The sequence below is a fragment of the Notamacropus eugenii genome, chromosome 1, assembly GCF_028372415.1.
Source record: "Notamacropus eugenii isolate mMacEug1 chromosome 1, mMacEug1.pri_v2, whole genome shotgun sequence".
Classification (NCBI taxonomy): domain Eukaryota; kingdom Metazoa; phylum Chordata; class Mammalia; order Diprotodontia; family Macropodidae; genus Notamacropus; species Notamacropus eugenii.
This window is the reverse complement of record NC_092872.1, coordinates 524,366,462-524,381,355: the sequence shown is the minus strand read 5'-3', so window position 1 is coordinate 524,381,355 and position 14,894 is coordinate 524,366,462. Positions and strand designations below refer to the sequence as shown.

The following is a 14,894-nucleotide window of genomic DNA, read 5'->3' as shown; positions in this document are numbered from 1 at the left end:
AGACAAAACACTTTGAACTTTTTTGTAGAGTTAGAAGCCTTCTAAAGGAGATGATAAGTTCCAAATTTGGCTGTCACGTTGGCATTTTAGGGCTTATCACAGCAGTACAGTTATAAAAATTCTTACAAATGGATTTTTCAATCTGTAACTTTTTCACACTACTAGGTGATGCTCTGGACTCACACTATCTAAATTTTCAAGGGGAAAATACTAATAGTTCCTCTATTTACTAACTTTCTTTAATTTGCATGTCAAAAGAAGAGAATGTTAAATGAGAGTAGAATTAGAATTCAGATCCCATCCCCTTTATTTTTCCAAAGAGAAAATTGAGATGAAATGATTTAACCCTAAGCTCTCACAGCTAGTAAGTAGCAGAGACAGTGCACCACACTATGACTTTGTTGTTGTTGTTGAGTCATTTCAGTCAGATCCAATTCTCTGTGACCTCATTCTGAGGTTTTCTTGGCAAAGATACTGGATGGTTTGCCATTTTCTTCTCCAGATCATTTTACAGGTGAGGAACTGAGGCAAATAGATAAGGAACAGGCAAAGTGACTTGCCCAGAGTCACACAGCTACTAAGTGTGTAAGGCTGGATTTGAACTCAAGTCCTAATTCCAGAGCTCTCTATTCAGTGTGCCGCCTAACTTTTTGTGGTCTATGTGAAAATTAAGGATTTTCCATTTCTAGTCTGGAGGGCATTTTCCTCCACCTGAGTGGTCCTGCTCAGTTTCTTGTTCTTAAAACCCCCAATTTATATCAAATAGTGAAGACTATCCACTAACTGTTCTTGTGAACTTATCCTTGTCTTCAAACTTGCTCCCAGTTTTTAAGGGATCAGGCCTTTTTTTCTGAACATTTAAAAATATATTTGAAAAAACGTCTTTAAATGGAGTCATACAGTGATTTTTCCATAAAACAAATACTCTTAATAAATCTTTCTGAGGGACTTAACAAAAGAATAAATAAAATATGCATTTTATTTCGTTCTTGAAAACTTTTCCTTGACCCTGACCCATGTGCATTTTCTTGGGTTAAGGAGTCTTTAGCTATTTATTCCATTAGTCCAGGAGCAGCTGGGTGGTGAAGTAGATAGAGCACCAGTGCAGGAGTCAGGAGGACCTGAGTTCAAATCTCACCTCAGACACTTGACACTCACTAGCTGGGTGACCTTGGGCAAGTCCCTTAACCCCAATTGCCTCATCCTGGGTCATCTCCAGTCATCCTGATGAATATCTGGTCACTGGATTCAGATGGCTCTGGAGGAGAAGTGAGGCTGGTGACCTGTACAGCCCTCCCTCACTCAAAGCAAAGTCAAGTGCAAGTCATGTCATCATTTCTCTGATGCCATGGTCTTCTTTGCAACAAAGGACAAACATGCACCATTAGTCCAACAGAATGGTGCCATCTCATCTTGTTCATAAGTAGGTTTTTTTTTTTAAATGGAAGTGACTTCTAGGAAGAGGCAGAATGAGGTAGGAGAGATGAGCTAGTGGTCTGGTGTGGAGACCAGAACTAAATGTAGGGTTAATAGATCACTTTTATGTTGAACAGTTCTACATAGTAACCCCCAACTTCCTTCTTAGGAGGAGGGTTTCCTTACCACTTCTGGTTCTGGAGCATTAGCCAGGAATCTCATAGCTGGTAGGACAAGTGACAAGTGACACAGCTGCTGCCCCCTCCTTCCAATATTACCTACATATGCCTGGAGTTCAGCCCTGGGAGAAAATTATTTATTCTGATACTCAGCAAAGGTACAATGATATAACCAAGGTGGTTGGGTACATGAGGGGCACAAAGAAGAAGGAGCAAAAAAAAATTCCTGCCCTCATGGAACTTTCATCCATTAGGGGAGAAAAGACTGCCTCCCTCAGTTCGAATACCACCTCCCCCAGGAGGACTTTCCTGGGCTCCCCAGCTGTCAATGCCATTCTCTCTACAGGTGCCTTCCATCTACAGTTACCCCTTCCACATTGCAACTTTCCCCATCTTGGTTTTGATATATCTCAGGTCAACGTAAGAAATGAAATGGGAATTTGGGGGAGTTTTGTGGAAGACACAGATGAGATGTGAAAGCCAGAAGACAACAGACAAAAAGTTTAAAAACTCAGAAATGCATTAAAAATATGCATAGGATTGATTGTATGATGTCAGCATATTTTATCTTTCAATACCATAGTAATTCAGACTTCTTCTCTGATATAAAGGGAGGGCCAAAAAATTTTATGTAGATTTTCCAGATTGAGGAGGTACCCAGTCCTAATACCCTCGATAGGGAAGGGATAACTTAGTCTGGGTTTATCTTGTTGGTAATGATATATGGATACTGTCTTCCCTTCATTAGAACTGAGCTCCTTGAGGGCAGGGATTTGTTTTACTCCTGCTTTATATTCCATTGCTTAGTAGTACCTGGTGCAGAGTGGATGATTAATAGTAGGTGATTGATTAGTTAACTGATTATACATAGAAAAAGTGAAGAAATGAAAGAGAGGAAATAATAGGAATAGGAGGAAGGAAAGAAGGGAGGGATGGCATTCTAGGTTAGTACAGCACCATTTGTACAGACACAGAGGGGGAATGAAGCTTATAAAGCAACTCAGGAGGCCAGTATTTTCCAACTATTTCATAGGAATTTGTCACTGGTCCACAAAGCTTCTACTACCTAAGATCATAGAATCATAGGTTCATAGACTTAGAGCTGGGAGGGACTTAGATATCAACAAATCCAACTCCCCTCATTTTACAGATGAGGAAACTGAGACCCTAGAGCAGTGACTTGTTAAGGGTTACTCATTCAGTAAGTGTTGAAGGTGGAGTTCAAACCCAGATCTTCTTGACTCCAGCTCCAGGTCTCTATCCACTATGCTACAGTTCTGATTCTTCCTTTTCCTTCTCATTCTGTTCTACCACGTCAGTTCCTTTATTCTCCTTGGCTCCTGTGGTCTGCCTTCCAAGAGTCCCCAGACAAGGCATTCTTAACCTAGGGCATTCAGAGGAAGGCTTTGGGTGGAATAGAAAAGTTACGTCTTTATTTTCACTAAACTCTAATTGAACATCAGTATTTCCTTCAATTAATTAAAAGCATTATTCTCAGTCCATAGGTTTTATCAGACTGCTAAAGGAATCCATAAGACACAAAAAAGTTAAGAACTCTTGTCCTAGGAGTAGTTATGTAGTTCAATGGATAGAGCACTGGCCCTGCAGTCAGAAGGGGACCTGAGTTCAAATTCAGCCTCAGATACTTACTAGCTATTTGACTCTGGGCAAGCAACTTAATGCAGACTGCCTTAAAAAAACAAAACAAAACAAACCTGTCCTAGACTAAACTAAACTGAGGCTATGAAGCAGAAGTACCTTAGAATTTTTGTCATTGAGGCAAAGGTGGATCAAGATAGAGGTACACCTGGGATGTAGCCATCAGGGGAGAAGAATCATACTTTGGGATTCCTGGACGTTTAGTTTAATTGAAAAACATGACACTAGACAAGATCAGAGGATGTATATTGGGGAGTAATGGGAAATAACAACTGGACAGATAAGATAGGGGCAGATTATGGAGAGCTTAAAATCAAGCAGAGGGATTCAGATTTCATACATCACAAGATACATACTTTTCTCCAGATTGACAGTCTCTCCTTAAAAATAGAACATAGCCCCCTACACACACACACACACACACACACACACACACACACACACACACACGCACGCACTCCTTAGTTGATGACCATCCTGAGTTTCTGTGGCCAAAAAGTCTGTTCACAGTAGGCAACCCTCTGTGGACGAGTTTCTTCAAATTTAGCAAAGCTGATTCTCAGACAACAGAAAAAACAATCCATTGCTGAGTCTGCCAGAATTTGTGATTTTCTGGCATAAACTCCAAGACCTCAAAGTCACCCTTGTACCATGCAGAGGCATCAGAGGAGGACTCCAGTGGAGGAGATATTCAATATGGTAGACAAAAAAAGCCACAGCGTAGTTTTTTAGCCCAGAAGTGACATGACACAAGCTGAGTTAAGGGAACATTCATCTGGTAGCTGGGACGTCTGAGGACATTTCAGGGTGTCCCAGCTCCAGCTAGAATTATCCCAACTCCAAAAAGTTACTTTCCTTTTTGACATGCCTACCATCTATTTTGAGGGTCCATTACTAATGTCCAAAACATTTAGATATATCCCTATCTAGTAGCAACAGAACAGCTACAAAATACTCATATGGAGATGAAGAAACTATATTTAGAGAAACCAGTTAAGAGGCTCTCCTCTAAGATAAAATACAAATTGCTCCATTTGACATATAAAGCCTTTCACAATCTGACTCCAAACTGTTTTTCCAAGCTGATTAAACATTAGTCCCCCTCACACCTTCTATATTCCTCCTCAAATGGTCAATTTGCTATTCCCAACAGTCCATCTTCTGTCAGTGAGTCCTTGGGCTGACAGTCCCCCGTTCCTGGATTGCTCTGCCTTACTTGCACTGTGTAGCATCTCTAGTTCCCTGAAAAACCCAGCTTAATGCTCCTTCCTGCATGAGACCTTTCCTGAACCCTGACCCCATGCTACAACTTTTCATCTTATTCCTAATCAATCAATGAAGAGTTATTAAGTGCCTACCATATGCCAGACGCTGTCCCAAGTGCTAGGGATACAAGAAGAGACAGCAGACAATCCCTGCCTTCAAGAAGTTTACAATCTCATGAGAGGAGACAATATGCAAGGAAATATATTCAAAGGATATAGAGAGAAAAAGGAAATAATTAACACAGGAGAGGCACTAGAATGAAGAGGGGTTGGGGAAGGCTGCCTGCAGAAGGTGAAATTTTAGCTGGGCCTTAAAGGAAGTCACCGAGGTCAGTCCATATTTTCATCGCATATATTTTGTCTTGACTTAAATATGTGTATTTTGCTCCCCATCCCCCAACTAGGAGAATACAAGCTCCTTAAGAGCAAGGACTGTTTTACTTTTGTCTCTTTACCTCTAGTGCCAAGAACAGGGCCTGGCATAAAGTAGGAACTTAATTATTGATTATTAATTATTGAATTGAGCTGCAGTGATGCCAGGATGTCGGGAAGGGGGTGTGAATACAATGGTCACTGTGAGGATATAAAGGATAGAGGAGACAGGCATTCCAGAAGAAAGATCAATAGTACCTGATGAGATCTTTACGAAGGATGACCTTTTAGAACTGTAGGAACTATGGCATCTTGAGTTGGATCCAAAATGGACCCATCTTGATTGAGTTCTCCTCTAAAGCCAAGAATTTTTAGAGGAGATAATATAGAATCATTAACAGTGATTCAGTAATTCTACAGCCCATGATGAGAGAGAGTGGCATCATGGACACAGTGCTGGACTTAGAGTCAGGAAATCTGGATTCAGACATTCACTAGCTGGGTGACCCTGGGCATGTCACTTAACTTTTCTAATCCTCAATTTCTTCCTCTCTCAAATGAGGATAATAACTCCTAGAGTTCTTTTGCGAATCAAATGAGATAATGTATATAAAGAGGAAAATGTCATCCATTATTATTCCATAGAAATGTCAGACTATAGAAGTGCCATCTCTTATTCCATCAGTGTTTAAGTGTGGGGCACATATTCTACCAGTCTAGATGATAATAATAATAGCTAACATTTGTATAGCACTTACTATATGCCAGACATTTTACAATTATTATCTCATTTAATCCTCATAACAACCTTGGAGGTAGACACTATTATTATCCCCATTTTATAAATGAAGAAACTGAGGCAAAGGTTAAGTGACTTATTCAGGGTCATATACCTAGTAAGTGTCAGAGTCTGGATTTGAACTCAGGTCTTCCTATCTCCAGGCCTGGAGCTTTATCCACCATACCACCTAGCTGCCTAGGCTCTCTATGATTTCTTAGACAGCCTTCAAGAGTTTCTGTCTCCCTCTACTCCCGCTACCTGTCACCCCCAAAATCATCATGCACCTAATGTAACAAACCTCTATGAATTTAATTGGCCTAATTCTAAGACCACCAGTCTGTTCTCCATCATAAGGAGAAAGCAGAAGCCTTTGCAACTTGCTAGGACCTACCTGAGCCTATACTTTACTTCCAAAGTCTTTAAGTTTCTTATGGCCCTATGTGCACTTCTAGGTCACACTGAGGCATCAGAGGAGGACCTTAGTGAAAGATGTTAAGAAATTATTTAAAAATACTGACTTTCCTTTCAGTTTGCTCTAACCCCACCTCCCTGCCACCCACTTATCCCATACATATGCACATCCCTCCAACAAATATATTCAAGGATATCGATTTTTTTAAGTTCTGTTTTTAATGGGTATCTCCTGTTTTGAAATAATTTAAACCTTCCCACCAAACAAATATTCATACACTCCCACCAAGTACATTAGGGATGTTCATTTTAAGAGTTGTCTTGTGTACAATCCAGCTTGCTTTAACTTATTCAAATGAAAGTGCAGTGTATTCATAAAATCACAGATTTGGAGAGCTGATGTATATATATGTATATATATGTGTGTGTGTATATATATATTATATATAATGTGTATACACACACACACACACACACACACACATATATTTGACAGATCTTGGTGGTCCTTTAGTCCAAAAGCCAAAGGAACTCAAAGGAAAGACCACACAAGTCATTCCTGCAGGAGAGTAATTCTTTTGGGGGGGGCAAGGAGAGGAGAAAAAAGGGTCCTTTGCATAACTGGTCCTTATGGCTTGTGTCCTTTGCTTTCTGGATTACATACCGAAGATCAGAGCCAAAAATCACCATTATTCTGAGAATTGCTCAAGACACAATGGAGGGGTGTGTGATGGATTTCAACAGGTGACAACATCTTGCAAACCAGGAAATACAAAGTATTAGTAAAGTAAAAAAGGTCATTACAAAATGACAGAATTAAAAAATATGACCTGGACCCAAGGCAAGGGTGAGGGATGGATATATAGTCTCAATGTTCTTTGTTGTCTTTGCAAATAGAGTAAGAGGAAGGTTTCTAGCATGATGGGCAGACTTCACCTGGTCTAATGGGAGGGCATGGACAAAGGTCACATTTGTGATCTGCCCCTTCAAAGGGGGTGTCAGAGTCAATGAGATCATAGGTCCACCAGACTATTGAGTTATAGCTTGTACAGCTCATATTTCTCAAAAGACTTGCATATCCATTAATATTTTTTGAGCTCTAGGGGACTGGCACAATCTCCTTCTCCCATAAGCACTCCCACTTCCCATGACCACCCGAGCATGAATTCTTGTAAGATACGGTAGTAACTGAAAACCCACAGGGGAGACTTTGGGCAGTCATAAAATCATAAATCAAAGCTGGAAGGTAATTTAAAGGTCACTAACCCACAAAATCATGGACTGTGAGGGCTGAAAGAGATAATAGCAGCCATCTAGTCCAACCCACATCTGAAGAAGGTCCTTCTGCACTATACCTGACAAGTGGGCAGTCAGTCTCTATTTGAAGATATTCAGTGAAAAGGAGGCTCCTGAGGCAGCACATCCCACTTTTAAGTATCCTGACTTGGATTTTGTTAGTTTGGGGTTTTGAGGGATAAGTTTTGCTTTATAACCCCTTCATCTATAGATGAGGGAATGGAGGCCCACAGAAATAACATGACTTACCTAAAATCAGTCAATCAACAAGCATGCATTAAGCATCTACAATATCTGAGGCCCTGTGCTAGGTGCTGGGAAGGCGAATATAAAAGTGAGATAATCCCTGCCCTCAAGAAGGTTATATTCTACTAGTGTCATACAACATATTCCCAGGTAATAACACATGGGAGATATATATATACATACATGTAGACACACATATATATACATATATGTGTATGTATATACATGTATGATACATGTACATATATAGTTGTATGTCTATTTTGTATGTGTGTGTATACACATACACACACACACACACACACACACACACACTTGTACATTTTTGTTGTTTTTCAGTTATATCCAACTCTTTATGACCCCATTTGGAGTTTTCTTGGCTAAGATAGTAGAGTGGTTTGACATTTCCTTCTCCAGCTCATTTTACAGATGAGGAAACTGAGGTAAACAGGGTTAAGGGACTTACCCAGGGTCTCATAAGTAGTAATTATCTGAGGCTGGATTTAACTCAGGAAGATGAGTCTTCCTGATTACAAGTCCAGTGTTCTCTCCTCTGTGCCACCTATCAGACCTTGTATATATACATATGCATGTGTGTGTGTAAATATGTATATATGCAAAAAAATTATGGAGACACTAATAGAGGAACCAGAAAAGGTTTCTTGAAAGAGATGGTCCCTGAGCAGGGTACAGGGGTCTCCATAAGGAGGAGATGAGAAAGAAGAGGAAGGAGAGCCTTGAACATAGAATGTTCTCTCTAGTGAACCATATATAGGGCAGTTCATCTGAAGTATAGAGTATGTGAACCAGAAAAATGTGTAAATCAGTCTGAAAAGTTAGACTAGAACCAGATTGTGAAGGTAAATGCTAAACAGAGCAGTCTGTACTTAATAAATCTAAAGACCATGGAAGCTTTTGAGGCTTCTGGGGCTGCTAAGAGTTGTGTCTTTGGGATAGGAATTTGCCCTCTGCATGAAGGATGAGTACAGTGTACAATGAGGAGGGCACATGAGTGGCATCAGGTATAACCCTGGCCAGCGTGGGGGATCATGGGGTCATAGGTCTAGAACTGGAAAGGACTTTAGAGGCTATCTAGTCTAATCTCTTCATTTTACAGAGAAGGAAACTGAGGTCCAGGGAGGTTAAGTAGTCCAGGATCACAAAAGTACCAAGTAGCAGAGTGGCCTTTCAGGGGTTCATGAATTTGGTGTTTCAAGACTTGCTGGAGTAGGTAGTGACCTTTGTCACCTAAGGAAAGGATCTCAAAAATCCTCAAATCCTACATACTCTTTTCCCCTCATTTTACAAATGAAGAAATTTAGGCCTTAAGAAGCTAAGGCCATAAGTAGTAGAATGGGTATTAGCTTCTATGTCTTTTGATTACAAATTCTGCAAGCTCTAAGGTCCTTAGGAGATACAAAGATGTCACTCTACCAACTTCATTAGACCTCTCTTCAAATCACCATGCATTGTAAACAACTGCTCTCTTTCCTTGCTCCCAAGCTTAAATCTGGTTGCACCTGAGATTATGGGAGTGGGGTGTTGGGCATTCTTCTCCTTTCTACATTGCTAATACTCTTACTGATATAAATGAGAAGTTATAGCCCATTATCCTCAGGCACTTCTGAGATCCCTACAATTCTCCCTACTGCAGATTCTTGCTATATGTCCTTCCCCGAATGTTTCCCAGGCTTTCTGGGTTTTGTTTGTGTCTCCATCCATTCTGCGGACGAGCACCATGATGCCAGGGCTCTGAGAGCTGAACTAGCTAATGCATCCTAAAGCTCTTGGCTTTTGAAAAGCACTGGGCAGATGTTTAAGATTATGTTCCCACTAAGGAAGGACCACTTGGAGAATTGGCCCCAAGATCTATACCTAGGTAAATGGATGCTCTCTAGAGCCTCTGAATACGACGTGTGGGTGTGAGGAACAGGAAGGCAGGAAGAAGGAAGACTGGGAAGAGATGTCTTTAGGGAATCTATGAGTTATAGAGCTGGGAAATGGGTAGTTAAGGGAAAGGGAGAGGGAGGGTTAAGTACAACCACTTGTGAACATTCTTAGCCTGGGGAGGGCTAAGACAAAGGTGGTGGGTACCTGCCACTCACCAGAGTAGGGTCTTGTCTGTTTTCCCTCTGTAACTAATTTGGCTCCAGCTTTTAACAAATTGGCCAGAGAAGCTAAGGAACAAGGAAACAGAGTGCCTTCGAAAGAGGATCAACTTTGGTCTCATTTGATTTCAACCTTCCTAGAACATCAGGGAAGGGGTATAAACACTGAAGTGATGAAACTGGCTGAGAAGCCAGAACTGGGTGGAACCCTCGTCACCAGGGAGGGCAGAGGAACAACACCAAGGAGGGGGAAAGAAATTAGAAACACGGACAGGAAATCACAGGCAGGGCCCCGCTTCAGCAAATAAGAGTAACGGGCCCTGAGAGGTAGGAGGAAACAGCCCTTGTGGACCCGGTGAGCCCATATAAGGCTGCTGACTCAGAGGCAGAGGCTGAACCTGGGTGTGAGAGGTGGGGGCAATGGACAGCCATCTGGGAGAGTGGGTCTGAGCAGATCCTGGAGCAAAGACCCCAGCACATTCAGGGCTGCCTCCACTGGGGTATTATCCTCTGTAAGAAGTTCAGAGGAGAACCAAGAAGGCTAACTATGGACCACTGGGCTACTGACCCTACTACACCAAGAAGAGGTAGGTAGACAGTCATGGGAAGATGAGGGAAGGGAAGGGAGAGGTGTGTGAGGACAGAGGGCTGAAAGGACTAATTTATCTGGATGAGTTTAAAAAGATTAGCCTTAGTCCATCCATCCATCCCTTTGTTTCCCTCGCTCTTCCCCCACCATGCATAGAAAGTCAAGGCAACAAGCATTTAAGTGCCTGCTATGTGCCAGGCACCGTGCTAAATGCTAGGGATACAAAGAAAGGCCCAAAAAGGGGATGGGGGGACCTATCCCTGATGTGAAGGTGCTCACTGTGTAATAGGAGAAGTGACATGCAGATAACTAAGGATAAATACAATATGCACAGGATAAATTAGAGAGAGTCTCAGAAGGAAGGCATAGGATATTGGGAAAGGCTTCTTGCAGAAGATGGAAACATGGAGTGAAATGTGAAGATGGGTTGATTTGGAATTGATGCATGAAAACTTCCTCACCATTGGACCAGAGATCTTCTGAGCTCCTTTCCAGCTCTGAGATTCTGCAATTTTGTGATTATGTAAAGTACTGGTGGTGGTCTCTCAGAGTATATAACACACACACACACACACACACACACACACACACACACACACACACTTCCTTATTAGCCATCATTTTTTGATCTTTCTAGTGTAAAGGTCATCCTCCTTGACAGAGAAAATGCAATCAAAATAAGAGTTGAGCAGCTTAGCCTTCTTTCCATCATTTACCTTCTCTTCGTCCCCCCTTAGAAGTCAGTCCCTTTTTGGATCCAATGGCTTACAAGATCCTTCAGGATAGGGCTGCCACCACTTCTGTATCAGAGAACCTGACACCTATTAAGCCCTGCACTTAGAGCCAGGAAGGACTGAGTTTTGAATCTGACCTTGGACACTTGCTGTGTGACCCTGGGCAAGTCTCTCACCTCTATGAGAATCGTTCTCTTCATCAGTAAAAGGGGACAGTAAAAGTACCTGTAGTAGCTTGAAAGAGAGATTTGAAGCACTGGATTAAGGCTGAGGTCTCTTCTGGGGCATGGATTTGAATCCCACCACTGTCATCTAAGCGTTCTTTGGGCAGCTAGGTGGCACAGTGGATAGAGTACTGGGTTTGGAGTCAGGAAAACTCATCTTCCTGAGTTCAAATCTGGCCTCAGACAATTACTAGATATGTGACCCTGGGCAAGTCACTTAACCCTGCTTGCCTCAGTTTCCTCATTTGTAAATGACCAGGAGAAGGAAATGACAAAGCACTCCAGTATCTTTGCCAAGAAAACCCCAAATGGGTTCACCAAAGAGTCTGAAAATACTGAACAATGGGAGGAGAGTTCGATTTTTCTAGTCTTTTAAATGCAAATTCAGTTCAGCTCAGAAGACAAGAGATTTCCTTGTTTTGTCACCACCAGTAATAGAGGACACTTATACATGCACTGAGGAGGACATTTCCAGAAGCAGACTAGCTAATCCTCCACATGGATGTCATCATCCCAAATTCTAAAGGTGTCACTGGCCAGTCCTTCCAATGTACCACACTTGCCTAATCTTTTCAGAGAAGAGGTATGACAAAGTAGATTAAGTGCTGGCCCGAAGGGAGAGGGAATCCTTTGTTCTAATAGTGTCTCACGAATTTATTAGGTGTGTAAAATTTGGGCAAGTTATTTCACCTCAATTTCTTCATCTGTTAAAATCCTGGGTACAAGGTAGCTTGAGGCAACTAGGGAACACAGTGGATGTAGTGCTGGGCCTGGAGCCATGAAGATCTGAGTTCAAAATCAGCCTGAGTCACTTATTAGCTGTATGACCCCAAGCAAGTCATTTAACCTCTTTTTGCCTTGAGCTTCCTCATCTGTAAAATGGGGATAACAATAGCACCTACCTCCCAGGGTTGTTGTGAGGGTTAAATGAGGTAGTATTTATAGTGCTTGGTATGTGATAGGTACTATATAAATGCTAGCTATTATTATCATTACTACAGATTTTGTTCTTCCTTTCCCCCAACACATACATTACCCCAACTTACATATGACAACTACAGAGGCCACCACCAAGCTAAAATCCGTTCTTGGAAGCAGAGTGCCCACTAAGGTGCTGGTCCTTCTGTATTCTGCCCTAGTCTGAACACATCCAGAGGGAAAATCATGTTCAGTCCTGGGCACCATATTTTAGGAAGGCCATTGACAGGCTGACCCTGGGTAGACTGTTCTGTTCAGAAAAAAGTGAGCATCCTTAGGCACCAGGGTCAAGGGTTGGAGGAAGCAGTTGCAAGGGTGGTACGGGGTCCTGACAGGCACCAACTCCTTCTCAGTGAGGTCCACTGGAGGCGACGGAGAAGCCTTATGTGTAGCAGAAGAGGAACCTGTTGGAGAAGAGGAGGAAATGCCAGCATTCCCATGCACCCAGAATGGTAAGGGGCCTCCCCAGTCTGGTGGGCAGGGCAGCCATGTGACTGGGCCCTCACACTTTCATAAGAGGAAGGCAGCAGGAGGACAGTCTGGCTGAGTCTCTAGTTGAGGCTGAGGTTATTTGCTGGCCAGTCTCACTTCCCACTGAAGTGATGAATAGAAAACCAATTGTCCCAGCCAGACAGGATAGATAAAGCAGTTTGGAAATAGACCAAAGTCTATAATTTGCCTACTTCCTCTTTTTCAGTGCCCCCTCTTTCCTTCCTCTCAATGCCCCTCTCCTTTCCTCTTTCCTCCCTCTCAATGCCCTTCTCCTTTCCTCTTTCCTCCCTCTCAATACTCCTCTCCTTCCTCTGCCACAGCCTCATGCTGCCCACTGGGCATTAAGAACCATGCACACATTCCCACCCAAGGGACCCTATTTGGATATTTCTGATTCATCCCATCCCCATCAAAATGACAGACCCTTCAGGGCCTCAGTGAATAGCCATCTAATCTGGTAAAGAAATTCCTATGGGGTAAAATTTCTATTTTAACAGGTCTGTTATTTGGAGATTGAGATGACCAAGAGACAGATTTTGAGGTCCTGCCTAAATACCCTGGAGCCTGGGGCAAAGTTATATTGCTGAATTCTGCTAGCTCCATGTTAGGCACTCCTCTCTGTCCACCACCCCCCACCACCACTGAGTCTGATCATAACTAGCCTCTCTTGCATTTCTCCCTTCAATCCCCCTATTGCAAAGTTCTAAGCTCCACTTGGTCCCTCAACTGTCTTAGAAACAGGTGAGTCTAGAGAAACTGCCAGAGGTTTGGACCGATCTGGAAAGATCTGAGCTTTGTCACTGTAGCTGCAGGATTCAATTAAAAATAATTAACCAAGTATTTACTGAGTGGGTCCTGCCTCTGTCAAGCAGCAACCTTCTTGGAATCTCGTTAGTCTAGACCAGAAACAGCAAACAGCCTGAACCAGGTTAAAACGTAATTGGGAAACAATTAGCAAAATAAATAAAAATACAATAAAACATAGATTATGAGGCCCATGGGGATCCTGATACACAGATTACTGGCTCTGCTTCTATTTGAGTACGACACCACTCTCTAGACATAGTATACGTAGTGGGTTTCTCTTCAAATATACCTCACACTCAAAGATGATAGACAGAAACACCCAAATAAAGGGAGAAAGAGACAAAAACAGAGGAGGTGACAATAAGATTAGTCCCATTCATTTCAAAGGCCTCTAGAACTAGGAGAAAACAGATGAAAAGCCTGGAGAAGGGAGCAGAAAACTGCTTTCCTCTCACTCGTGGTACAACTACCAACTGAGGGAGATCATGGCCAAGTTCAAGGAGGGAGACCTCTATATCCAGTAGGAGTCCTAGAGTTTGAATAAGTCCTACCCTTCTTTCCACACAGGCCCTGCAGGGCCCACCTGTAGCCGCTGTCAGAAGAACCTGTCCCTGCACACATCCGTGAGAATTCTGTACCTCTTCTTGGCCCTCCTGCTAGTGGCTGTGGCAGTGCTGGCTTCACTGGGTGAGTGGAGACCACCCTCCCCCCAACAGGCATCCCATGTCCCCCTCATGCCAAAATTACTGAGGAAGGAGTGAGCAAAGAACCTTGATAACTTCCTGCTATGTTCACTTCACCACTATGAGCTTCTCAGTGCCGTCTGGTCCATGTTTCCAATCCCTGCCAATTTCTAGCCTGGAGAATCTGTGTCTTTTTGGACATAAATCAGAGGTTCCCAACCTTTTTTTGTGTCATGGACCCATTTGGCAGTCTGGTGAAGCCTCTGGGCCCTTTCTCTGAAGAATGTCTTTAAATGCATAAAATAAGATTACAAAGGAAGCCAACTATATGGAAATAAAGATGTATTTTTCCCATCCAAGTTCACAGATCCCTTAAAATCTACCCACACACCCAAAGGTCACCATGTCACATGACACAGAGCAAAGAACTCTGGACTCAGAGTCAGGAGACCTGGGTTCTCATTCCATCCCTGCCAATAACTTGGGCAAGTAACTTTGGGGCCTCACTCTAGGGTCAAATGGGGGTGTTAGACTAGTCCCTTATGACCTAACTCTCTAGGAGCTGGCTGGGGGAGCTGACTAGACTAGAGACAAATTCAGCTGGACTCTCTGAGGAAATTAAGACAAGAATACAGCCTGCACATGGAATCAATC

The 14,894-nt window shown here is 42.6% G+C and overlaps 1 protein-coding gene across 7 annotated transcripts in view; it reads left to right on the top strand.

The window, feature by feature from the left end:
* Positions 1-14,894, top strand: part of SCARA3 (scavenger receptor class A member 3) — a 62,046-nt gene that overhangs the window by 13,242 nt on the left and 33,910 nt on the right. For 4 of the 7 annotated variants that reach the window (XM_072633839.1, XM_072633838.1, XM_072633837.1 and 1 more), the window contains 2 exons: positions 12,612-12,710; positions 14,125-14,244. In XM_072633839.1, coding sequence (XP_072489940.1) covers positions 12,612-12,710; positions 14,125-14,244 — 219 coding nt within the window. Of the gene's footprint in view, positions 1-10,178; positions 10,321-12,611; positions 12,711-14,124; positions 14,245-14,894 lie in introns of those variants that run through there. The other 3 variants (XM_072633842.1, XM_072633841.1, XM_072633836.1) reach the window with 2 other exon arrangements.